The 24,240-nt window shown below is 48.3% G+C and overlaps 8 protein-coding genes across 8 annotated transcripts, besides 1 other annotated feature; 5 read left to right on the forward strand and 3 right to left on the reverse strand.

Moving 5' to 3' along the window:
- Positions 1-24,240: part of a sequence feature (contig 1.58 1367..83422(-1)) that runs on past both edges of the window.
- Positions 31-3,533, forward strand: ANIA_03455 (rRNA-processing protein UTP22; the record flags this gene model as incomplete). Its single annotated transcript, XM_655967.2, has 1 exon — positions 31-3,533. One exon carries the CDS (start codon positions 31-33, stop codon positions 3,352-3,354), a length of 3,324 nt encoding a protein of 1,107 aa, XP_661059.1. The 3' UTR covers positions 3,355-3,533.
- Positions 3,549-7,507, reverse strand: ANIA_03454 (protein pom152; the record flags this gene model as incomplete). The annotated part of the gene is made up of 4 exons (XM_655966.2): positions 3,549-3,750; positions 3,824-6,805; positions 6,867-7,015; positions 7,067-7,507. The coding sequence occupies 4 exons, from the start codon at positions 7,505-7,507 to the stop codon at positions 3,549-3,551; spliced, it is 3,774 nt and encodes a 1,257-aa protein (XP_661058.2).
- Positions 7,841-9,707, forward strand: ANIA_03453 (ubiquitin C-terminal hydrolase 37). The gene is made up of 7 exons (XM_655965.2): positions 7,841-7,929; positions 8,025-8,237; positions 8,287-8,381; positions 8,442-8,541; positions 8,605-8,786; positions 8,840-9,024; positions 9,079-9,707. Exons 2-7 carry the CDS (start codon positions 8,103-8,105, stop codon positions 9,630-9,632), a joined length of 1,251 nt encoding a protein of 416 aa, XP_661057.2. The 5' UTR covers positions 7,841-7,929; positions 8,025-8,102; the 3' UTR covers positions 9,633-9,707.
- ANIA_03452 (putative oxysterol binding protein (Orp8)) lies at positions 10,384-12,243 on the forward strand (the record flags this gene model as incomplete). The annotated part of the gene is made up of 6 exons (XM_655964.2): positions 10,384-10,469; positions 10,547-10,623; positions 10,721-10,733; positions 10,799-10,868; positions 10,926-10,985; positions 11,053-12,243. The coding sequence occupies 6 exons, from the start codon at positions 10,384-10,386 to the stop codon at positions 12,001-12,003; spliced, it is 1,257 nt and encodes a 418-aa protein (XP_661056.1). The 3' UTR covers positions 12,004-12,243.
- On the reverse strand, positions 12,284-16,535 carry ANIA_03451 (condensin subunit YCS4). Its single transcript, XM_050612444.1, has 6 exons — positions 16,206-16,535; positions 15,622-16,130; positions 15,445-15,568; positions 15,250-15,391; positions 12,809-15,190; positions 12,284-12,732 (listed from the first exon to the last, which is right to left on the reverse strand). Exons 1-6 carry the CDS (start codon positions 16,439-16,441, stop codon positions 12,556-12,558), a joined length of 3,570 nt encoding a protein of 1,189 aa, XP_050468368.1. The 5' UTR covers positions 16,442-16,535; the 3' UTR covers positions 12,284-12,555.
- Positions 16,726-18,767, forward strand: ANIA_03450 (serine/threonine protein kinase CDC7). Its single transcript, XM_050612445.1, has 2 exons — positions 16,726-17,432; positions 17,519-18,767. The coding sequence occupies exons 1-2, from the start codon at positions 17,168-17,170 to the stop codon at positions 18,730-18,732; spliced, it is 1,479 nt and encodes a 492-aa protein (XP_050468369.1). The 5' UTR covers positions 16,726-17,167; the 3' UTR covers positions 18,733-18,767.
- ANIA_03449 (ubiquitin-specific protease OTU1) lies at positions 18,945-19,916 on the reverse strand (the record flags this gene model as incomplete). The annotated part of the gene is made up of 1 exon (XM_655961.2): positions 18,945-19,916. The coding sequence occupies one exon, from the start codon at positions 19,914-19,916 to the stop codon at positions 18,945-18,947; it is 972 nt and encodes a 323-aa protein (XP_661053.2).
- Positions 20,987-23,877, forward strand: ANIA_03448 (putative RSC complex subunit (RSC1); the record flags this gene model as incomplete). Its single annotated transcript, XM_655960.1, has 4 exons — positions 20,987-21,153; positions 21,256-21,418; positions 21,492-22,832; positions 22,894-23,877. 4 exons carry the CDS (start codon positions 20,987-20,989, stop codon positions 23,875-23,877), a joined length of 2,655 nt encoding a protein of 884 aa, XP_661052.1.

Consider the following 24,240-nt stretch of genomic DNA (forward strand, 5'->3'; position numbering starts at 1 on the left):
CATATCATACGCTTACAGACTACATTCGGGATGTTCAGCCACACGATCAAGCGAAGGAGGTTGAGCGAGTCTCCTGGTGGATCTTCCCGCACAGGAACCTCAGCAGTGTCAGAACAAGATTCCAGCGCAAACCGACCGGTCAAAGCCGCAGCCTCCAGCAGCTTGAAGCATGAGGGTTCCTCGAAGCCACCCAGACATACTAGAAGCGGTGCGATAAAGGAAATGGCACTTGCTAATGGACTCTACAAATCTAGCTTTTTCAAGCTACAACTGGACGAATTGATTACTGAGTCAAGGCCATCTTACGATAAGCAGCTCTCCACAATCAAAGATACTCTCCATGAACTGAAAGATTTGATCGAGAGCATGCCAGAAAGATCGGCAAAACCGGCGTTAGAAGCTGAGAAGGAGATGCGTCAATTGCATGGAGTTACCGTTCCGTATCCTGAACCGCGGCCCGGAAAGGATACCAAATACACAGTTATGTTTGCTCGACCTGCGAATATCAATGTTGTTGGAAGCTTCGCACTACGAACAGGTTTGAAGACAACAGCGCCATATGTTGTTGACATGTCTGTGACAATGCCAAGCTCAATTTTCCAGGAAAAGGACTATACCAATTTTCGGTACTTCCACAAAAGAGCGTACTACATTGCATGCATTGCTGCCGGAATCAAAGACAAAAAGAGCACTGCTCTAGACATAAAGTACGAATTTCAGGATGGGGATGCACTTCGTCCAACAATTTTACTACAGCCAGCAGCCACAAAGTCTGGTCACGGACGCTCGAAGTTCCAGATCCGCATCATCACGGCAGTCGAAGACACCTTGTTTCCTATCTCGCGTACCCTTCCGATGAAAAATAACATTCGACGCGGCGAGGAGGGAGAGAGCAAGAGTGTGCCTACTCCATTTTATAATTCATGCCTCCGTTCAGAGGCCACTGTTGCTCTCTATCACAAACTCTTATCGTCAGCTTCTCAAAGCTGCGAATCCTTCAAAGATGCATGCCTTCTAGGCCGCGTATGGTTAAAACAGCGCGGTTTCGGCTCATCTTCGCACAAAGGCGGTTTCGGCGGCTTTGAGTGGTCAGTACTCATGTCATTTCTACTTGAATCAGGAGGCCCAAATGGGAAGCCAGTTCTTCTTCCTTCCTACAACAGCTACCAGTTATTTAAGGCAACTATACAGTTTCTCGCTGGCAAGGATCTAACGGAGCCTCTATTGCTCTCTGCGTCTGACGTTTCGTTCGTTAGCAAAGATCCCGTCATCTACGACGGCAAAAGAGGGTTGAATGTTCTGTACAAGATGACACAATGGTCTTACTTCTTCCTTCGCCGGGAAGCAGGAACAACACTCCGAATGTTAAATGAGTCTCGAGACGACAATTTTGAAAAAGTTTTTATCCTCAACATTGATGAACCGTTGCTCAGATTTGATCGACTCGTTACACTTCCAGCTATAGGGAATGATGGACTCGCATTATTCCACAAGGAACGTGAGATCTACGAAGTGCTTTTGAGAGCATTGGGTGATAGGGTGGATCTCATATACATCTCCACTTCTCCTACTAGCGCTTGGTCAGTGGAAATCAAAGGGCAGCGGAAGTCAATGGCGCGCAGCTTTTATGTGGGCTTGGTCTTAAATTCTGAGAATGCTACGCGTGTCGTAGATCATGGGCCATCTGCGGAGGAGAAGGAAGCAGCTGCATCATTTCGGGCATTTTGGGGCGAAAAAGCTGAGCTAAGGCGCTTCAAAGACGGCAGTATCCGCGAGAGTTTAGTATGGTCTGAGAACTCCTCGTCAATTGTGCATCAAATTCTTCTCCACATCTTGAAACGCCATTTTAATTATGGTGAGGGCAGTATAGGCTATGTCGGAGACGAATTTGATGGACAGCTCCTGAAAAACGGCGATGGAGTAATTTCATATTCAAACTCTGCTTTTCAGATAATCAGCGATGCTTTCAATAGTCTGGAAAAGTCCATTCAGACTATGGAAGGGGTCCCTTTGACTGTGAGGCATCTAGCACCGGCTAGTTCGTTGCTTCGATACACTGCATTGCGCGTGGATCGGAACCATGGCGCTGTTCCTGTTAACGTCGTGCTGCAATTCGAGAGTTCGGCGAGATGGCCAGACGACCTTGTAGCCATCCAGATGACAAAGGTTGCTTTCCTTGCGAAGATTGGCGATGCTCTGACCGATTTTGGTGACTTCTCTTCGGCTCGAGTCGGTTTGGAGAACGAGCAAAGCAAGATACTAAATAACGCATTCCTAGATGTTACTCATGCGTCTGGAATTGTGTTCCGCCTGAGAATTCATCACGACCGAGAGCAAACACTTCTTGAACGCCAGGTCAAAGAGCAAGGCAAGAGTCCTCAAGGGAAGCAGGAGATCGCGTATGCACTTTCTGCCTACAAGCGACTCTTTATTCATAGCCCTCGTCTCTCGCAAGCCGTTAGAACATTATGCACTCGTCTTCCTCTTCTATCCCCTACCATACGTCTTCTCAAATACTGGTTTAGCTCCCATCTCTTCGACGCGCACATCAACGAAGAACTCATTGAGCTGATGTCGGTACGGACATTTACTCAGCCACATCCTTGGGAGACACCATCAAGTGTAATGACTGGTTTCCTCAGGACGTTGCACTTAATTTCACGCTGGGACTGGCAACAGGAGCCGCTTATTGTTGACCTAGGTGGCGAACTGGATCAGGCCACAATCGAATTGATTCGGACACGTTTTGTTGCCTGGCGAAACATCGACCCAGCAATGAATAGCGTGTCTATGTTCACTGCTTCCGACGTTGACCCTGAAGGTGTAACGTGGACACAGTACGAAATGCCTCCAAAAGTGGTAGCTGCACGAATTTGCACCCTTGCAAAGGCAGTGATGAAGCTCGTACGGGAACAGGGCAATCGACTGGATATATCGCAGCTGTTCCTTCCTGCGCTCGAACCTTACGACTTTGTTATTCACTTGCACCCGAAGCTGCTGCATGAACGCTCATCCTCATTTATCAAGTTCAAGAATCTCAGCGCAGCGGGAGATTCCGCGCAACTTCAAAAGCAAGCGGCTGTTAGGGCATTTGTTTGTGATTTACAGGCTTGTTTCAGTCCTAATATCCTCTTTTTCTGGGGTGCTGAGCAACCCAACATCGTTGCCGGGCTCTGGAACCCACAGACTTTGAAGAAGAACTGGAGCTTAGGACTCACATACTCGACAATGCCTGAAGGGATGAGTAGCCCTGCTTCGGACTGCAGCGTTTCCATCAATCGTACGGCCATGATTAATGAGATATCTAGGTTAGGGTCGGACATGGTTTCTCGGATCGAAGTCCACGAAAAGTGAACGACATTATGTTGTTATATGTAGGTTAGTGGTTGTGATTCATTGTTGTTTGAAATGATACCTGGAAGCGCCGTTGCAATGCTATATATCACCAAACAAGACATTACTGGAGAGAAGAGAGAAAGGAAGGATGAAAACTGAGGGTAAAAGACCATTAAACAGATCAAGTCAATTCACTATTCACCCTCCAACATTCAAGAATTTGTTAGTAGCTTCTCGTTCTTCTCCATTGAGGGCTGAGTAGAAAATGAACAGTATTTGTCCTTGATCGCCACTACCTCATAGGTACCCTCGTCAGATGTCTTGATGATCTTATGATGTTCGTAAGAAATGTCATGTTTTATGTCAATTATTTCGGCCTTCTTTCCTTTGCGTGCATTCGTGCTTCGGATGTACCTAGTGGTTTTTGGGTTAGATCAGCCGATTCGGGGCCCAAAAAAAAGAGGGTAGGAAAAGAAAGGTCACATACGTGAACTCGAACGGTGGCGTGCCCCAGAACTCAAACTCTAGCTTCGCCTCACCACCCTCATGGATGTCTACAATAGAGACTTGACCATTGCTGATCCTAACGCTCGGCATCGGGTGAATGGTTTTAACAATATCTTTGTGGGCCTTGCACTTCCCGCTTGCGCCATCGCTGACGGCAGTTATCGTGAAGACGCCGGGTTTCTCTGCGATGCGACGGAAATGGTTGGTCTGGGAAGAAGCCCTTCGGGCGACGCCATTGAATGTGTAAAACACCTCAAACGGAGAATGGCCTGATAATGAGAAGGAAAGACGCTCGCCAACACAGTAGTCAGTCTTTGATTCAAGCGGCACAATCGTAGGTACGTCCGAGACGGCAACTCTGACTGATGCCGGGTCTGTGTGGTAGGTTTTCTCGCAACCTCGCGCATCTCTCACTTTATGGATGCTAACTACATGCTGACCTAGGTCGAGATGGCGCCTAGGAATTGGAAGGTTATGCCGATTTGATTTAATATTTGGAATGGACACAATCTCTGGTTTCGCCTTCGCGTAGTGTTTGATTGAGATTTCGAGGAAAAACGGTGGCACACCTTCCATAGTGAGGGGGATAAGCTCATCTCCACTATCGTCTTCTCTGCAAAAACCATAGATGCGACCTGGAGCGTCAAAGCGGGCGGAAGGAAGTGGGTTGACTTTCTGGGTGACCACGACCTGGTTGCCTCTCGGGTCATTGTTGTAGAGATTATCACCAACCTCCTTGAATCGATAGGTATAGTCGCCCGGCTCTGATGTTTCCAGCTCCATAGAAAGAGAATGCAGTGCTGTTTTGAGGCTCCGTATTCGCACGGCAGTAGAACCTCGAGATCCTTTTCTTTGTTGCTCACATTGGATCGTGTAGGGTGGATTGCCCGTCAAGCGAAGCTCAAGACTATCACCTTGGCCCTGACAAATATCATTCTTCGCGACTAGACCATCCGGTCCGACGGGCGTATTATCTACGGCAGTGATTTGAGGTCTTGGAATCCAAGATATCTCGAAAACTTTCGCTGCGTCATCAACGGACCCAGGACACGAGCTATCCGTTACTCCCAACAGCTCGTAACGTCCTTCTTGGCTCACAGTCAAGAAACTATTTTCATGCCAGAAGGTTTTCGTGGATATTGATGCATCTGCATCCAGATTCTTGTATTGTAGGGTCCAAGGGCGTTCACCGCTGAGTCTGATGGGTATGTCGACTTTGGAGCCTTGCAGCGCCGAGTATTTTCTGCTCTTCTCTACAAGACCAAAAGAAACGTGAGGGGGCTTGGATCTGGCGTCAACCTTGAGGATTTCATTAAGGTTTCGTTTGCATTTGGAGCGATCTTTCACGCTTGTTAATACGAGGTTGTACCCGCCACCACTGACGAGATTATCTGTAATGATTGTGGATCTCGCAGTTTCGGATTCAAGAACGTGTCTTGTTTTCTTGCCGTTATGAACAAGCTCGTACTGCAAGGTCCAGGGCGCCTCTCCATGAAAAGCGACGTCGACAGATATAGGTTCACCAAAGCAGGCCTTGCGTACTTCGGGTGTACCAACGAAATTTGCAGAGGCGGGAGGTTTCACGTCTTGTTCCAGTACTGCCACTTTGTTCTCCAAAGGTCGAGGCCCGTATACACTATCAGAAATATCCAAAAAGCGATACCGGTAGTGGCCGGCTTCTAATGGGGTGAAATCGAGCTGCGCGCGTAACCCATCAATGATTTGGTGCTTGGTTTCCACACCTTTAGATGTCTCTATAGTGTATCGAAGTCGGAACGGTGGTGAACCCGTGAGATCCAGATCGACAAGCAATCCAACAGGGTTGTTTGCGCATTTGTCGAAGATTTTCTCGGAGCGAACTGAGATCTCTGGCTCTGGAGGGTTATGCAGGTAACAGGACGAGGGCTCTAAAATCTCCCCTGAGCAGAACTGGCTAGAAACGTACTTCAGGCTATACCACCCTGGCTCTTTGATCATAGGCTTCTGGTCCACTGATTTGAGTGACAGCTGGCGGACTGTACGAGCAGAATCGTCGACGCTCCCCTGCCCATCAGTACCGAAGGAGTAAATTAAAGAGAATGGCCCATCGTTTTCGTATCCATGGTCTGTGCTATGGAATTTGACGGGGAGTGGGTGACTTTCTCCACGTGCGACTTCAAGGAATTGTTGATCGTTGCATCCAGAGAGAGATAGCTTGGGGATTTCATGAACAGAGAAGTGATGCCACTGAGCTAGAGATTTCACAGATTGTCGATCAAGATCTTCTAGAACCATCGAATAATTCGCAACGTTGCCCGAGCCATCATGAACCTCCTCGATCATGTAGAGCCAATCACCGCCAATGTTCAGAGACTCGTTTAGAGGTATTTCAATGATCTGACTTTTAGCCCAGGTGATATCTGGCTCCCGTCCATCGAACAACCGACCAAGCGACCTATGACCGAGAAGTGGAGTCCGTAAATGGTCTGGTTGGATGTTTTGAAATGAGAAACCTCGGTCATGGTCGTTCACCTGCCTGGAATACTTTATTTTCAAGGGCGGAGTACCCTCAACGGCTAGCACTAGGTTCGAGAGCTCACCACGGCACTTATGCGTGTGTGAGTTTTTGATTAGAGCGCGAGGGCAGGCAGTGACTATAGAATCCGAAGCTCGCACCCGGACCTCAAGCTTGGACTCATCAACGACACGCTGTAAACGATATATTCCGGTTTTCCGAATTGGTAGGAGGAGATCACGGTGTAACTCAGAAGACAATTGGGAGCGCCTCTTGTCTGACTGCCGTTTCAATTGTTTCAGTTGTTTACTTTGAATCGTCACAATCTCACTGTCGCCATTGTTGAAGTCAAGGCGTAGCAGCTCTATCAGTATAGGATCGGTTTGATTCACTCGGATTGGCAATTCAACAGCTGTTTTCTGAGCGTCCAGGCAAAGTGGTGCCAGCTCTGGGTTCAAGACGGCAGACCTACATACGCCTCAGTTTTGTAAAGAGAATAAAGTTGGAAGCATATGGTGGGTAACCTTACCCTTCCGGAAGGATGTTGATTATTTGCTTTCCGAGAATGAGTGACGCATTATTTATAATGTCGCCAGGCTTAATGCTCTGCCCCGAGATTGAGAGTTCTCGATCATAAGCTAGTCTCATCATTCCAGAAAGCCAAATGCCAACGGGAATCTGACAAACATCAGTGGATTTCAACTCCATTCATTTTGAGTTAGCACCTACTGGAATGCGAAACATCAAGAAGATGTTGAAGGCGACGTGAACTAGAAGGAGCGCAAGCGTTGTTGGGAAGGCCCATTCCAACCAGGGAATGCGCAAAGCCTGAAGACCGAAGAGAAAGACACCATCTATAGAGGCCCATTTCAGGAACAGCCAGGTAGAGTCCAAATCGTCAGAAGCTGTCCAGGCCTCGTAGAACCGCCACGCGTTGAGGGCGACGTAGGCGGCTGCTACGTACAAGCGTTGCGTCGGCGGGTCGATTATGCTAGATGGGACGAGCGACGAACTCGCATCCTGATCAGCAGACGGTGCCTGCGAGACGACTTTTGAACGTGGAGCATTCCGTGGTATGGGCCGCGAGGGGGATCGATTGTAGTCTCTTGTCTTCTGCGTCGTTTGAGGCGTTGATGGAAACGCGGAGCGAAGGCGGGGAGTGTCGCTCATGGCATGCTGTGGTCGCGGACTCTCAGCAGGCGATGATGTAGTTGGTGCAAACTCCCAACAGAGAGAAACGCCAACGATATGCTGAAGGTTTGTAGAGAGGGTTTAAACAGAGACTAATATGTGCAGCTTTCTTGCGAGAGAATGCGCAGCTTGACCCAATCGTCGGTGTTGCGCTTCTAACTCTGGGATAGTTGTTAAGTCGAAGCCCGTCTGATGGCCGATATTTTCTTTGACGCGCACATCCCTAATCGGGACTAGTCTTAGGGAGATCATCCCTACAGCTAGCCAGCATCCGAACCTGAGCTCCATGCATCTCAGACCAAGTACAAAATCTCTTCTTACCAGCCGCTGAATCTTAATTGAAGACTTAGCATCGCTATAACCACACCAGAGCATGTGAGAACCAAGCCTACGCGGTCGAAGTAAGCTCGTCTTATTCTAACCAGTCGAACCTTATCGTTTCATTTAAACAAAACGTCCTCAGAAAGGCTAGGTTGAATCTGACAGACTCTTTCAGCAAGCTCTTGAAGCAGCATATTGTTCCAATCCTTTCAAAACTACTGGACAGCTCACTACTTCGTTCATCGTACAAATTATGAGTGATCGCTTGAAACGGAGAAAGTTGAATGGTTCTGCGGAGCGTAGAGATGGGAGGATTGATTCTTATCGAGCTGCCTCGAAAGACGAGAAAGAGTCCTGGAATGGATTCTGCGAGCTGGAATCGGAACCAGTATGTATATCTTGATTTATGTTGCCCCACCCATACTCATACTCAAAAGGCTCTCTTCAATGTGATGCTCCGGGAATTTGGAGTTAGAGGTGTCAAAGTTCAAGAGATTGTATCATTGGATGATGAACTCTTGGCTTTCTTGAAGTAAGGGTCTCTGAGCCTCAGGATACATGCTGTATACTGAGCACGCGCAAATCCGTACAGTAAGCCAGTTTACGGCATTATATTTTTGTTCCGCTGGCAAGAAGATGATCCAGAGAAACAGGAAGCAAGCTGTCCTGAAGGACTTTGGTTTGCAAATCAAGTTCGTATTCCCAGCTCTATTTTCACCGTCTTGTTGTTGACTCACGGGCGATTGTCATGCTAGACAGCGAATAATGCCTGTGCTAGCGTTGCTCTCCTGAACATCGTCAACAACATTGAAGGCGCAGATCTCGGAGAGAATCTTCGGAGCTTCAAAGATTTTACCATGCCATTTACACCCGCACTGCGAGGAGACGCAATAAATAACTTTGAATTCGTCAAAAGAATACATAACTCGTTTGCTAGGTACATAATCATAAGCAGCTACGATTGTCAAGTGGATCTAACATTGCGCGTAGGAGAATGGATATGCTCAATTCCGACCTCCAGCTTAAATACGAGGCGGCATTCAAGCGCAATCGGTCGAAGAAAAGTAGCCATGAGGAGCATGAGGCTGATGCGGGATTCCATTTTATTGCCTTTGTTCCTGCCTTGGGGAAGGTTTGGAAGTTTGATGGGTTAGAACGCCAGCCCCAGGCCCTCGGTTCGTGCTGTGTAATGAAGGAACATATGGCGATGTTGCTAATATAGACTATAGGTGTATTCGAGCCGGAAAGCGATTGGCTAGACCTGGTAAAGCCGAACATAGAGGCCCGGATGGATAAATATGGGATCGAGTTCTCAATCCTGAGCCTTGTTCGAGATCCGCTACCGGATCTTGTCAACCGACTCGCAGTGAACATTAAACAGCTGCAGGCGATTGAGAGGGCTATAAACCCACAAAAGCCAGAACTGGGTTGTGACGAATCGTCGGCTAGTGAACCCCTTGATGAGAACACCCTCTTGGGCCCCGATGAATCTTACGGCGTGACCGAAGAAGCCTTCAACAAGGCAGCTATGCCTGTTGGGGAAGCAGAAAAATATTCAGGGTTTACAGCAGATGAATTGTCAAAACACCGCACGGAACTGAGCAGGGCACAACTAGACCTCCGAACGGCTATTCGAGAGGAACAGCAGTCGCAGCGGGCAGACGAAGAGTATGCCGAGGGGCGGAGATATGATTATGGACCGGCAATAAGAACTTGGCTACGCTTTTTGGCCCGGAAGCGGATTATTGAAGACTTGATTCCCATATCCCAACAGCGATGGTAGAACGAATATGGTCTTAGTTGCCCTGATTGGAAGATACTCTACTTACAGTTGTGCACGAATGATCAATGAACTTACCTGAAAATCAAACCAACTACGGGGTGCTGTTTATAGCCACAAAAGAAAGGTGGAAAGTTTTCGTGACGCGCCGATTGGACGAGAGGTCCTTTTCGCCGTAACCGAAAGTAGCAAGTCGCGAGGCCTCAAGATTGTTCAGTTCTAACTACGAAGATCTTCAAGGCGGCTTGTCTTCGACAACCCCGCGTTCAGCCGAGTCATCCGTGTCCTGAAAGGCGCACTTCACAGTATTTGTAAAGCACGCTTTGCCCGACCATAATGGGTGTTGTTATGGAGTAAAGAAGACCTGAGAATCGGAGGCTTGACCGGTTCAAGACGTCACCGCCTGCTCTCCAAACCGACCGCTTCGTCTCAACAACTCGCTTCAACGTTGGCTTGCCTCTTTGCTCTTTATTTTCTTCCCCTTGCCTAGATGCTACAGAGACTATTGGAATTGCTTTCGTTTCCCCCTTGCCCGCTCCTATTGCTATATATCACCGCACGCCTGCTTTTCTGCCCTGCTTTGGGCCTCTCAGTTTGACATCCATATCTTTTGCGTCTGGACGCCAAAGCTAGATTTGTCGAAATTTTCCTACATATTGCACATATTTCCGTCAGCTAAAGCCTGCTGCAGCTGGCTTACAGCTATATCCCTAGACTCTCATTGTAACAGGTTCTCGGAAGCACCAAAATAATTATGTCTTCCACATTAACGCCCGACCTGCCTGAGAAGACCCCCGATGAATCTTCAAAGCTGAAGACATTTCTGTCCATCCTTCGGAAGTATGTGTTCTTGAGCCTGCTGGCAAAACTCTTAATGATCCTGCCTTTGCGCTAACCGAGCCGCATTATCTATTCAGATTCGTCGGCGTGAGCGATATTGCATCCGTGAGATTTTCGCTACCTGCACAGCTTCTGGAGCCAACTCCTAACCTGGGTAGGTTACTTGATCCTTGATATTGGTAGATGATGGTGGGTGTTGCAGAGTGTTGACCGGGCTTTGGTTCATTAGAATACTGGAATTACTTGGATAGACCGGAGACCTTCGTAAGGTCAGCAATATCGCCTTGTCATCAACCTCCCAGATTCAGTTTCTGACTGGAAATCTACAGCATCGGTACATCAGAAGAACCATTGGGACGGATGCTGGAGGTTTTGCGATTCTGGTTTACCAAAGACCTGGTTTGCTGTTCTTCCTCGTTTTTAGGGAATGTGCTCTTTCCTGCTAACTGCCAACAGAAATACATTAAAGGTAAACCCTGCAAACCGTATAATTCGACCCTTGGAGAATTTTTTAGGGTAAGCTCACGGCATTGCCCTCAATACCCCACCGTTTCCAGTGCTGACCGCAATTTCAAAAATTTAGTGTAGCTGGGAAGTAGATTCCACCCTTCCCGAATTGCCTTTGGCGTCCAAAGAAGGGCCAGTAAATGGTACTTCAATTGCGAAAGGTGTCAATGGGAAACCGGCCAGGGTGTGCTTCTTGACCGAACAAACATCTCACCATCCACCAGTGTCCGCATTCTACATTGATTGTCCAGACACGGGAGTATCTGCTCGTGGATTCGATCAGATCAGTGCCAAATTTACCGGGACAAGCATTCGTGTTGCCCCTGGTCAGCATAATCTCGGAATCTTCATCAACATTAGCAAGAGGGACGACGAAGAATATCAGTTGACGCATCCCGCTGCTCATCTCGGTGGCCTGTTGAGGGGAGCTTTGTCAATAAGTGTGGCTGACACATGTTACATTGTCTGCCCAAAAACAAGGATTAAGGTTATTTTGCAGTACTTAGAGGATGGCTGGATCAGCCGAGCTCAGAATAAGGTTGAGGGAGTCATTTTCCAGTACGATCCAGAAAAGGATACCATTACCAGGATAAAAGACGTCCAAGAAGGTGACATCCTTGCCAAAATATCAGGATCGTGGCACGGCGAAATGTACTACACTCTAGCAGGAACGAGTGAGCCTCGCCTTCTGATTGACATCGGGCCTCTTTTTCCTGTCGCGAAGACTTTGCCGCCGGTGGATACTCAGCTTTCCAACGAATCTCGAAAGTTCTGGTCAGGTGTGACCGAGGCAATATTGGACAAGAGATATAGCCAAGCCACCAAGCTGAAAATGGAAATCGAGGACCGACAACGGCAGAAGGCTGCGGAACGTCAAGAAAAGAACGAGGAGTGGAAGCCGCGCTTCTTCACCGGGTCCGTCACACCTTTGGGCAAACCGGCCTTGAGCGAGGAAGGCGTGAAGGCCCTCGAGGGTATTCGAACTCAACAGTACCATCTAGATGAAAGCGAGATCAAAGGCGCCTAGTCCGGATTTTCATTGGAGTATATTACTAAGTCCCTCATATGGGCCCGATCTTTGTGCACTATGAGGAGTGCCATGATGATCGGTGTGGTTTTGACTTCCACCGCTTACATTCTCACCTTCTTTGGCATTGCCTTTTCTCGGGACCGTACGCAGCAGGCTCATGCTGTATCTATATGTTGCCTAAAGCCATTCCTAATATCTTAGATTTCGAGCTATTGTCACAAGTGGCAGGTCCTCTTCTGTACTCAAATCCACCTTGGCTATGTTTCCGCCGATACTGTCGAACCCTGCAATGTACGAACTATAATCATGATGGAGGATTCATCTTACCTGACGCGCAGCGTCTTTTAAGTGCTGCGCTGCAAATACCAACTAGAGAAACACGAACGAGAAATGGTTGAAATAAAGAATCACCACAATGCTATAGCCCTATACCCGATTACAAACTCCAACACATGCTGCGCCACCATCATCCTGAATATAAACAAACCAAATGTCCAAAGGGTAAAAAAAACGAGTCATTTGCATTCCATCGTGCCGTCAGAGAAGAGCCTAGGCAGTTGCCATGTTGATAACTTTGTTGAACCCACCAGCCACAATTTTAGCTATCTCCTCATTCTTATGCGGAAGAAGAGACAGTGTGTATGCAACATCGTTCCACTGCCGTTCCGTTTCGCATCTTGGTAACCGGGCAGCTAGTTTCTCCGCTAACTGGCGGGCATGTTTTTCCTGTAGAGCAATGTATGTTAGTTTCATGTTCCTGCTTGGAAAAGCTTTATGTTCTCAAGAACAGAAATAAACTTACCTTTTCAATAAAACCGATCAGGAACTTGACAATGCGCCTAAGTGCTCCTTCTTCTAGATTGCGCTCTGCACTTAGAAGACTAAACATATCAACGAAGTGGTTATAAACAGCATTGTCCTTGCCGGCCAATTCTGTGAAGAACATGCGGGACAAATCGGCTATTCTCTTGTCATCGTCTTCCAAGCATTTCGCCATTTCACCCAACTGTCCCTTGACCTTGACTTGACCAGCTAGGATGAGGAACGTGAGAGTCATCAGGCAAGTACGCTTGACGGAAGCGTCGTCGTCGTTGAGACGCCGGTAGAGGAAATCCGTGTTTTCGTCAATCAAATGATTGAAGCACACGGCCATGTCACCAAGAGCAATAACTGCATTACTCCGTACAATGGGGTCTTCGGAGCGCTCCATGATGGTGATCAAGAGAGGAAGGTTCTTTTCGCAGTATTCAGCGGAGACACACATCAGCTTCGCCATGCATATGGTTGCGGCAGCTTGAAGGTTACGGTCAGAGTAAGTGTTGTTGTTGGCGCAGATCTCTGCAACCAATGGTCCAAAATTTGACAGCAGGGAGTTTGCACCATACAGGAGTTCCCGTTCACGAATATGTGCTATTGCTTCCGTGAAATCATCTTCAGTCGTGCCGCCAATGAGGTCTAATTCATCATTCTCACCAGGCTCGTCATTTTTTTGAACTGCCATATTGAGTGGCTTGTTCTTCTCTTGCTCTGCCTTGCGACGTTTGAAGTCAAGCTCACACAACTCTAAATGGACGATCTGTTTGATCGCAATATGACCCACAATAAATAAAAGTTGAGACAAGGCAGCTGACGAAGTCTTCTGCCCTGAGACAGATTTTTCAGTTGAAGCTGTGCCAGGGCGCTGGCCGTCTTCATTATCAGGGCTTCTTGAAGATGGCGGCCGTGTTTGTGGCTGGAATACGGACCTTGTTTTCCGCTTAACAATATCTGAACAAAGGACATCTGGATGTTTAGACAGAGCATAGATGGCGCTGATAGCCTGTTCTGCTACTCCGTACCACTCCTTACTATCCGAGACAGTTTCAACCATGGCCGCAAGCTTAGTCAGAACTGGGTGGTCGTTCGTGAGCTTGGAGATTCCAGACTCCTTTGACTTAGCCTGGCGGCCAGGAACCATTCGCCTGAGTGCAATGCATGTATATTTTGCGAGGATCAGATCCGATCTGCCAAGGCTTCCAAGGCCGATCCTGAGCATTATCTCAATTTCTTTAATGACAATTTCTGGATCGGCTAGAGCAATCATGCCTAGAACGATGATGGCCCCTCGGCGCTGGGTCCTGGAGATCTCTTTCTTCTGCACGCCGTAAACTTGCCAAAGTTTAGCAATCACAGCATCGGATATATGGCCCGCCCTCATCATAGTGCTGAGTAGTTGTTCAAGACATGTGAGTTCAGCGGGAGTCGCGCCAAATGTGAGACTAAGCATATTCCTGGCAATATAATTCGCAGCGTCATTAGGACTAAACGTGTCTGGCGCTTCAAAGAAGAGTCCTTTATAGCAATCGATCAAGTGAGTTTGGACGCCTTTTCCTTCGTCACTGTTGCCTTTGGTCCAAATGAGCCTCAGCATTCGCCGAATACCAGTGCGAGCAGTCTCCACTTTGTAAGCGTCCAACATGACAAAAAAATCCATTGCCTCAATAGCCTCACTTTTATTCTTTGAAGAAAGGAGCTGAGTCACAATATTAGATGCCGCGTGGAGAACCTCAATAAAGCGTATTGCTTCGTTGTAATACTTTCTAGTCAGTTGCAATCGTGTAAGCAACTCCGACGTAGCGGCTTGTTCAGCGGCTTTCTTCATCGCTATCGTCTTTTCCTCTTCTGACATGCGTGGCGCCTTTGACGGTGAGTCGTCCGGTAACTGCGTGGCATCGTCCAGCAGTTCACTGTCGATATGCGAAGCGTCCCCAGAATCGAATCCCGGCGTCTCTGGAGGTCTCAGCGCATTGAGTTCAGCATCGACGGCATCAAGGCGCTCTGTCCATTCCTTTAAGGAAAGCTGCCCGCCATGCATGACGCTAAAAGGGTGTGTTGAGACTAATTTAGCGATTAACTTGATCGCATTCCGCCGTACATTGCTACTCTTGTCCTCCAAACTTCTGGCCGCCAACTCTGCAGCTGCTTGCCGACGTTTCGGGAACTTCTGTTCTAGATCACAAATCCTCATGTAGACTTGGATAGCTCGGCAACGGCAGTACGGGTTGATATCGAGAAAGCGCTCCTCAAGAACATCGAAGAACGCGTTGATTTGTGATTTGTAGTTGTCAGTTCGCTCTTCCTGTTTGCTGAGGTCTGCTATAAGGTTTCCGCAAACTTCTATCACGGCGCACCGCAGAGTATATGACTAGAGGGAAGAGTTAGATAACTCTTCGACCTAAGTATGTAACGGGACAGGTATATTACCTCACTGTCGAGCTGTTTCGCTAAAAGCGTCATTTGCTTTATAATTAGCCTGGGAGCCAGTTCTGAAAGCTTTATGATGAAGGCGGAGACTGATTTTGGCCCTCTGGTGTCGTTCGAGTTGAATTCTTTGTTTCCGAGTTCCCTGGTGATCCATTAGTGAATGAAAATAGCAGAGATTGAGTACGGCTGAAGTACTTTAAAATCTCATCGGATAACTGCGGGTAATCATATTGCTCCGCAAGGATATGCAGAAACTCTGCCATGGGCTCTGAGAGGTGTTCGAAGTATGTCAAGCTTTGCACAATTGATGTCTGAGCGCCTGGATGGAGAGTTAGGTTTGAAGTCCCAAGACCTTTCCCGCCAAAGACTTACCAAAACCATGACCGTGATGCTTCACCGCAATACAAAGGACTTTGAACGCGTGCATCCGAATCGCCATACTCTTCACTCTCTGTTCGCTCTCTAAAATGAGGTAACTTGAACGGGTAAACAGGTTGATAAAAGTGTCACGGTCCGACGTAGTCAAAAAGATTTTGCTGAGTTTCAACTTCATGACTTTGCACATAGTTTCCATTGCAACCTGAATCTGGGCTGTTCCATCCCAGTTGCTATCCTTGGTAGTTCTAGGTCTCCCTGACTTACCCGTTCCCCGCCGGGCGGGCAAGGCTTCTGCTGGCTTTTCGGCTGCCTTCAACTCGACAGCGGACAGCGCCCATTGAAGGATAAAACCATACATCTCCAGAAGTTCCTTATGGGGTTGAATACTATCTTGCTCATCGGATTCGAGATCTCCATGAATAATATCCGCTTCAACCGATAATCCAGAAACTATCAGGTCGAGAAGTTTACTCAGAGACTTTGTCGGCAGGAAGTTGGAATATCTGTAATGATTCAAAAGTTCAGAATTGGGACCAAATGGGCCAACAAGGGGCTCGGGGTTAGGGGCGAAGGCGCACTTTAGAAGAAACTGCAACGAGTCAAACGAAGATGCTCTGGCTAGCGCCTCTGGGTTCTCAGCCACAGCATCCACGATGGAGTTCAAGACATTGTCGATGACTGTGCTGGGCAGCTGCTCAGGCTCGGTTTCGAAACCGAGCAGCTCCGTGTCGGCTTCAGGAGTTGGGACGGAGTTTGGGTCGCTCAAATAATACTTGAGAGATTCATTGATATCGAACCGAATCCTCTCCTCCATATTGGAGAGGGCGAGGGAGGACCTCGAAGGACTATCTGCGAGGGGTGCTGCTTCACGGCGACGAGCCGTGGGATCAGAGTCGAGGGCGGGAAAGTCGATGTTGGTGGTGGGTGGGCTGTCGGGTCGATTTGTTTGTATCTTTCCGATTTAGGCGCCGTTTTCCCGCCGACCAGATTCGCCGCTGTAAGTCATGTGAACAAAAACATAGTAACGACTGGTTTTTCCCCCAAATGGAGGCTTCCCTGCGTTTAATCTTATCATTGTTGTCAATATAGGAGATTTGTCTTCTTTGGTGGAACCAAAACCCTTACAATCATTCGTCCATTTATCCTCCCTTCTGCCATTTACAGCCGAAGAGCTTCTCACCGCGCGCCCATTTGCGAAATACACTTGTATTTCAGTGATTGCTGTAACCAAACTTGCTTATCGGGATAAATAAACAACACTAACCTATACTGTCTTTAGACATTTTACACGCTGCTATAAAGAATATTGTCAAGATCCCGCGCTCCCAAGTCATTCTGCAACGAAATCTCCAGCGAACCCTCTTTAAACCCATACGTGCCTTCTGACCCTTCTTCTAATCGCGAGCGCGCAGATTTTGATTCTTTATGATTTATTTTCATAACAGACCTTTTCCCTCCCTTCCATACGGCGGCGAAACCCATCGAGTGTAATCCGGCCGCTGTGATTTCCCTCCCACCACCCGCTTCGTCCGCCGAGGCCATGTCTATGCTTGACGCGCCCTCCACCAGCATGCCCGATCTCCAACGCACCCAGACCGTATCACAGCTGTCGAAATATGATCGGAAATCTAGAACAGCAGCTAATTATGGTCAACTACTAGAAAAGCCTGACCAGGAGCATGATCATGAAGAGGATGACCAGGAGGAGGAAGTTGATGAGGTTGTCTTGGAGGATATGAAAAAGCTCGAAGACAACTTTCCAGGGATTTCAGATCGCTTCCGTTTGGTGAATAGGATTGGTGAAGGTATTGTCTGCAATGCACCTTCATTTACCATACGGCACGCCCGGAACACCTGGATCGCCTGACTAAACTTATAATCTGGTTTATAGGCACTTTCTCTACTGTATACAAGGCCGAAGATCTCCTATACGACCACTACCGAAATGATTGGGATGTATTTCAAGATACTCCGAGAGATGAATCGACAAATTCGCCGTCAAAAGGTCGTCGAGTAGAAGACGAGAACGGGAATACGATACCCATCAGGCGAACGAAACCACGATATGTTGCGCTGAAAAAGATATACGTCACAAGCAGCCCACTGCGCATCCAGAATGAACTGGAACTATTACATGATCTCCGGGGATGCCGATCAGTTTGCCCTCTGATAACTGCATTCCGTCATCACGATCAAGTGGTCGCCGTTCTGCCCTTTTTCCCGCATACAGACTTTCGACTTCAGTACCGAACGTTCATGGTGGCTGATATGCGCCATTACTTTCGATCGTTGTTCACTGCATTACACTCGGTTCATAAGCACAATATACTGCACCGCGATATCAAGCCAACCAACTTTTTGTACAATCCGGACTTACGGGAAGGCGTTTTGGTGGACTTCGGTTTAGCAGAGCGCGAAGGCTCCGAGTATACAGGGACATGTCTCTGCACAAGCACGAGCCATATACGTCGCGCGCGTTACACCCAGAGTTACCACTATACCCACTGTGCCTCTTCCGGCCTCGCTATAGGCTATCCGAAAAGTGACTCTCGGCCGTCAAGGCGTGCCAATCGTGCCGGGACGCGAGGGTTTCGTGCACCTGAGGTCCTGTTCAAGTGCACCTCGCAAACAACCAAAATAGATATGTGGTCTGCCGGCGTGATTCTACTAACATTGCTTGGTCGTCGGTTTCCATTCTTCAACTCAGCCGACGACGTCGACGCACTGATAGAAATGGCGAGCATATTCGGCACCCGCCGCATGAAAAATGCCGCTGCCATGCACGGCCAGATATTTGAAACCAATATTCCGACCATCGGAGAAAAAGGTTATAGCTGGGAAAAGCTTGTGAAATGGTCTAGCTGTGTAGAAGAGCTGACAGAGAGTGAGAAACAAGCTACCCGACTGTTAGCAGGATTGATGGAACTGGATCCATCCAAACGTCTAAATGCTAAAGAGGCTATGCAGCACGAATTTTTTACTAACCCTATCGATCATGATGTTGAATGGGGGGGGCCCGAAGACAGCGCAGATAGCGGTAGGGAAGATGAAGGCGACAAAGGTGGAGACGATGATGGAGACGACGATGAAGTGGATATGGTATAGATCTCTTAATGATAATGCAAAGCAATGATGTCTTACACGAACGGCCTTTTTGTACCGATGGATACCAGCCAGAATCTGATAGAGGAATGGCGATAGAGCATATCGCTAGATGATTCATGCGCAGTGAGAGGTATTTACAACTGGTGGAGCAAAATTTCAAAGCCGTACCTGGCAGACGCTGGCTTGATGGGGGCAGCTCTTGATTGCTCGCTTTAGCTCACCTGGCTGAAATCTCTATGCCCGGTTTGCGTAGTATGACCCTTTGCACCCTGTTGTCCGACGAGTATAGCACCACAGTCGTTACAATGGAGGCGGAATGCAGCCACATCAGTATAATAATTCCTCTCCTGTAAAAGCTTGCAAACGGCCAACGCTTTCTCGAGCGCCAGTGAATCTGATGCATTGAACACGGTAGTGTCAAATTCCGGCGGGACATTCTCTCCAGGCGACAAAGTAATGGTGTCATAATGAATGCCAGAATAGACCAAGAAACATCGTCTACTCTGACCCTCGTTAAAACGGTCTACACGGAGATTTCCAAGATCAATAGAGCAGATCTCAACATCAAAATGTTTGCTCAATATGCTTATTTCGATTGCACCACCCCACGATGTCTCATTCTTGATCCAACGACAATAGTCATCCGGTGGCTGCTCCAAAACTGCGGAGGAGTACTCGTCGGGGTTGTTCTGGATCGTTTCGGCCACCGCCGATCGAAGTTCAACCATGGTGTCCTCGCCTGGCAGGAGTGCAGTGCTTATTGCGCGAAACAGACACGAGTTGTCATCGGGCATGACACGTAGAACGAATAGACCACCATGCTCCGGCGAGGGGACTTTTGGTGTATCCTCGGCAACGGGATTTTGTTTGCGTGATAAAGAGAGTTTCGGAGATGATTGCCCGGCATAAGAGGAAGTGTCTTCCTTCTTTCCTGATGGTCCAGGTGGTCCATCTTTGGCGGAGATAATGAGCTGCTCCCGGTCTAATTGAATCCCAAGCTCGACAAGTTTCTGGTCTGTTTCTGCATGTTCCAACGATATCGGTTTCGGCGGATAGCCGTACTTCGCGTCATAGGCAGTCAATCCTGTCTTCTCAATGATCGTGTTTCGGAGGTCTCCAACTGTTGCGTCCTCAGCAAGGGTAATAGCAAATTGCCCAGAGGGACCTCGTATTCGTATTCTCATTTTTTACAGATCCGCGCAAGTATAAGTGAACACAGAGATGAAGGATAAAGGAACGATTAATGAAACTACCGCGCCACGGCGGAAGATCAGTGACGCAAGTCGGGTAGTGGGGCAGAAGATGCCAGCAGTTGCCAGTTGTGAGAATCCAGAGCTAAGAGTTCTGAGATAGTTTACAGCTGTGGTCACCCTTGGACGTTGAGTGCCGTAGGGCGCTACTGGTCATCAGGGTGCCTGGCGTGTTCCAGTGAGTGGAAGGGCGCCAATTGCGAGCTTTTGCTTTGTAAACAAGTAAGTAGTTGAAGGTGATAGAGTGGGAGTGCGGGGAATTTCCAGCAATTCTCCGCATTTGGCTATGGCCATCCGCAAAGACCTCTCCGTCATACAGCTGCTGCCAGGGTTACCAATCGGTCTGCTTTGATGCCAGGCGAATGGATGACTCTAGAGGACCCGTTGAGGGAAAGCCCAAAATCTGAGTACCAAACTGACCCAAGTAATCTGTACCAAAAGTCATTACAAGGCCATTCCTACATAATGAACATACCTGAGGCAAAGGGATCGGTAACTGAATCATCAAGCACAGTTCTTTGAAGGTCACTCATATAGAATATATATATCTACTGAGACCTAAACTCTCTACTAAATCGCTAGACTGCAGAAGTATGAATGGCACTATGAGGGTATCCACTGCTATACATTTTGGCGGTATCATGCAGGGGTCCACGCAGGGAATTTTGTATTCTATCACTAATTACCCTGCCCTTAACACGAATCAACAGCAAGAGCATGGCAAATCATATGTAGTTCTGTTGGCTGAGCAGTTCATTCTCAGTTATTGTACAAACTAGAGATCGTAAGCATACGGTACAGATACAGCCTGGTACCTTACAGTATCGAATTCAAACCTTAGTCAGCATACTCACTGGAAGAACCTCTGCCTATTGCTGTTGCGTGCTTCTGGACGTTCGGATACTCTTCAAGTAAAAAGAATCAATTGAAAAGACACTACCAGCACTTCCAACGGTTCCTCTCTGACTTGCGCTGCTGTCTCCGTGCTCGTGGTGGCCAATACGATGGAGAAAGCCTCCGAACCGTCGCAAGCGCAGCCAACTCCTGAGGAGCCCGTTCAGTCAATTGAGGACGATGGCAAGCAGAACGGTGTCACCAGTACCGTCACTGAGGAACAATGGAAACATATGATGGATGTTGTCCTTGCGATCTATGAGGTTCGAGAAGCAGAGTAAGTGGTTGTCAGACTGATCGCGCGACAGCCCAAAGGGCGATGCTCCTGGGTCGTGCCGTCGCAAAAATAAACCTGTGCTGACACCTTTTCATCTCTCAGTGGCCATGACCCGTCGAGACTTTTCCATCGCAGCGTCAACAAGCGTAATGTTCCCGATTATTACGATATCATCAAGGAGCCGATGGCGCTTAGTATCCTGAAGCAGAAGATCAACAAGCGGGAGTACAAAAGCGTCTCTGAGTTCGTGCGGGATTGCGCCCTGGTAAGCTAGCAGTCTAGAACATTATCATGCTCGTCGCTGTCACGATGTGCGTCTGACATCACCTTCGATACAGATCCCTCACAATGCGCAAACCTACAACCGGCCGAATTCCCAGGCATACGAGGATTCGCTCGTGATCAAGGATGCCTTTGTTACCGAACTTCAGAAATTAGTTCAAGCGGGAATCATCACTGCCGAGGAAGCTGAACTTCCAGATCTTGGTGAAATTCCGGAGCCAGATCCTCTACCAGAGGAAGATGACGACGAGGACGAAGATGACGAGGATGATGACGATGATGAGGACTCCGATGACGAGGGCCGCAGGAGAAAGAAGCGCGGCCCTCGCCCGGGTTTTAAACGAGACGGTGCAAAAGACGATGCGAGCAAGTCTGCGGATCCTGAGCAGAGAAAAAAGCGAGGCCGCCCTCCGCGCGTTGATACCCCGATGGAAGCAAGAATTAAAGCAGTCCTAAAGGGGATCCGGAAACTTAAAGGCCCCGGTAATCAACTTAAAGTTCGGCATTTTGAGCGGCTACCTGACAAAGGTGTGTATCCGGATTACTACGTCGAAATCAAGGAGCCTATTGCGATTGATCTCATCAAGCGAAAGTCGAAGCGGAAGAAGTACAATTCAGTAGACCACTTCATGAAGGATATGGATCTAATGTTCAACAATGCGAAAGCCTACAATCAACCAGAGAGTCAGATCTACAAGGACGCCGTGGACCTTCAAATGGAGGCAAGAAGGCTTGCAGATCTAGAGAAGAAAAAACCGGACAGCGATTATCTAATGGAAGACGGCCGTCTACCGCTTCCGGATGGCATTCTTCATAAGGGCGAGTTGTGGAAGGTTGGGGACTGGGTGCATATCCAGAACCCCAACGATGTGACCAAGCCAATCGTGGCGCAAATATACCGGACTTGGCAGGACTCTGAGGGCGAGAAATGGATCAATGCCTGTTGGTACTATCGCCCGGAGCAAACTGTCCATCATTTCGAAAAGCACTTCTACCCTAATGAGGTGGTTAAGACTGGTCAATATCGTGATCATCGAATCAACGAGATAGTTGACCGGTGCTTCGTGATGTTCTTTACGCGGTATAACCGTGGAAGGCCCAGAGACTTTCCTCTCGACAAGGAGATCTACGTGTGCGAGGCTCGGTACAATGAGGAAAAACATAAACTCAACAAGATCAAAACCTGGGCCAGTTGCCTTCCCGACGAAGTACGGGAGAAGGATTATGAGATGGATTTATATGATGTTCCACGCAGAATAAAGAAGATACCCAGTCCGATCAAGCATCTGCTCAAAAGTGATGCAAAAGAGACAGACGACCTACCAAAACCATCCTGGGGGGCAGAAAATGCACCGCCAGTGGTAGGTGCAGTTCATTGTCGTCCGCGCGATGAAAATGTAAGTGATACTTCACCCATTTTTGCTTTCCTGCTTAGCCCGCTCTGACATTATTCTGCAGGAATCACCGCCTCCGGAGCCCACTCCATCACCACCTCCTCCGGCCATTCCTCCATCGGCTCTTCCGTCAGTTTCTCGACAAGCGTCAATGAGCCAAGCACCCACGCAGCCTGTTATAAACAGTCCGGCCGCACTTCTGGCCGCAGCAAGTCCTGTTCCGGTGCGTTCGCCGGCCGCGCATGTCGGACCTGCTCAGCATTCGCCAGCCCCAGCTCCTCCAATTCCATATCACCAGCCTCAGGTTCCTTACCAGACAGCCATACAACAGAGACGTTCTAGTGGCTTTGTGAACCAGAACATTATACCAGGCACTTACCAAGGGCCAACCCCTCCTCTTCCATATGCCGTTCCTCAGGGCCCACATTATACACCATATCAATTAAGCCGTGCGCAAGGAGCACCAACTATGTACAATTCCAACGCTCCCCGGCCAGTTGAAGTGTTTCACTTAAGTGACACTGCAAATGCGGCCATTCCAGCGGATATCCGCGAGCAATTCCACTGTGATGACCAAGGTCATGTGCTTTTCTTCTCTTGCGCACCTCTGGATATTGGGTCGGCAGTTCAGCAAAAACTGGGGCACTCGCTAAAATATCTCGCCGCCAAGGAAGAACGCCGAAAACTCGTTGAGGCTAAGAAGCGCAAAGAAATTTCTGAACGAGAGGAACGCGAGCGAGCCAATAAACGGCAGTGTGCTGATAAGCAAAGAGCTCTCGCGGTGCAGGTAGAAGCCGTAGCAGAAAAGGCTGTTGAAATCATGACAAACGAGATCGTTAAAGGCACGGATAAGATTTATGAGGCATTGTATCAGGACCAAGCCGAGAGTGCTCGGGAAGCGGATACAAAGGCTCGTGAGGAACGAATTTTAAGGGCTCGTGCCATCCAAACAAAGACAGCGCAGATTCAGGGGAAGTCAACTAAGCCAACGTTCGTCAGTCTTAAAGGGAGTGGGATGTACTTGGACGAGATTGACCCCGCTGCATAATCGCGCAGCTCTTCGCCCTCATAGGCTTCCACCCGCGGTTTATTGGGCTTCTGTTAGCGGAGGTATTATCTTTGCTGTTCACTCGGTTTGGCGCATGGCGGAAGGGGTGTTCAAGGTTTGAATCAGTCCAACATAAAAAACATTCATTAGGCTCACCTATATTCCCTTCGTGTATAATAGCGTCATTCTAACGTCTTAACGCAGTCTGTAGCTTTACAGCCATTAGCATATTTTCTTGTCGCTGAACGGGGATGGGCTAGGTTAGGGCTAACTACGGCATCGGCGCTTGAGGCTTGAAGAGCGTGTAGCGTAAGATTAAAATGATAATATCCTTGATTGAAGTTATCTTATACAAAAAGGATT

The sequence above is a fragment of the Aspergillus nidulans genome, chromosome VI (genome assembly GCF_000011425.1).
Source record: "Aspergillus nidulans FGSC A4 chromosome VI".
Taxonomy (NCBI): Eukaryota; Fungi; Ascomycota; class Eurotiomycetes; order Eurotiales; family Aspergillaceae; genus Aspergillus; species Aspergillus nidulans.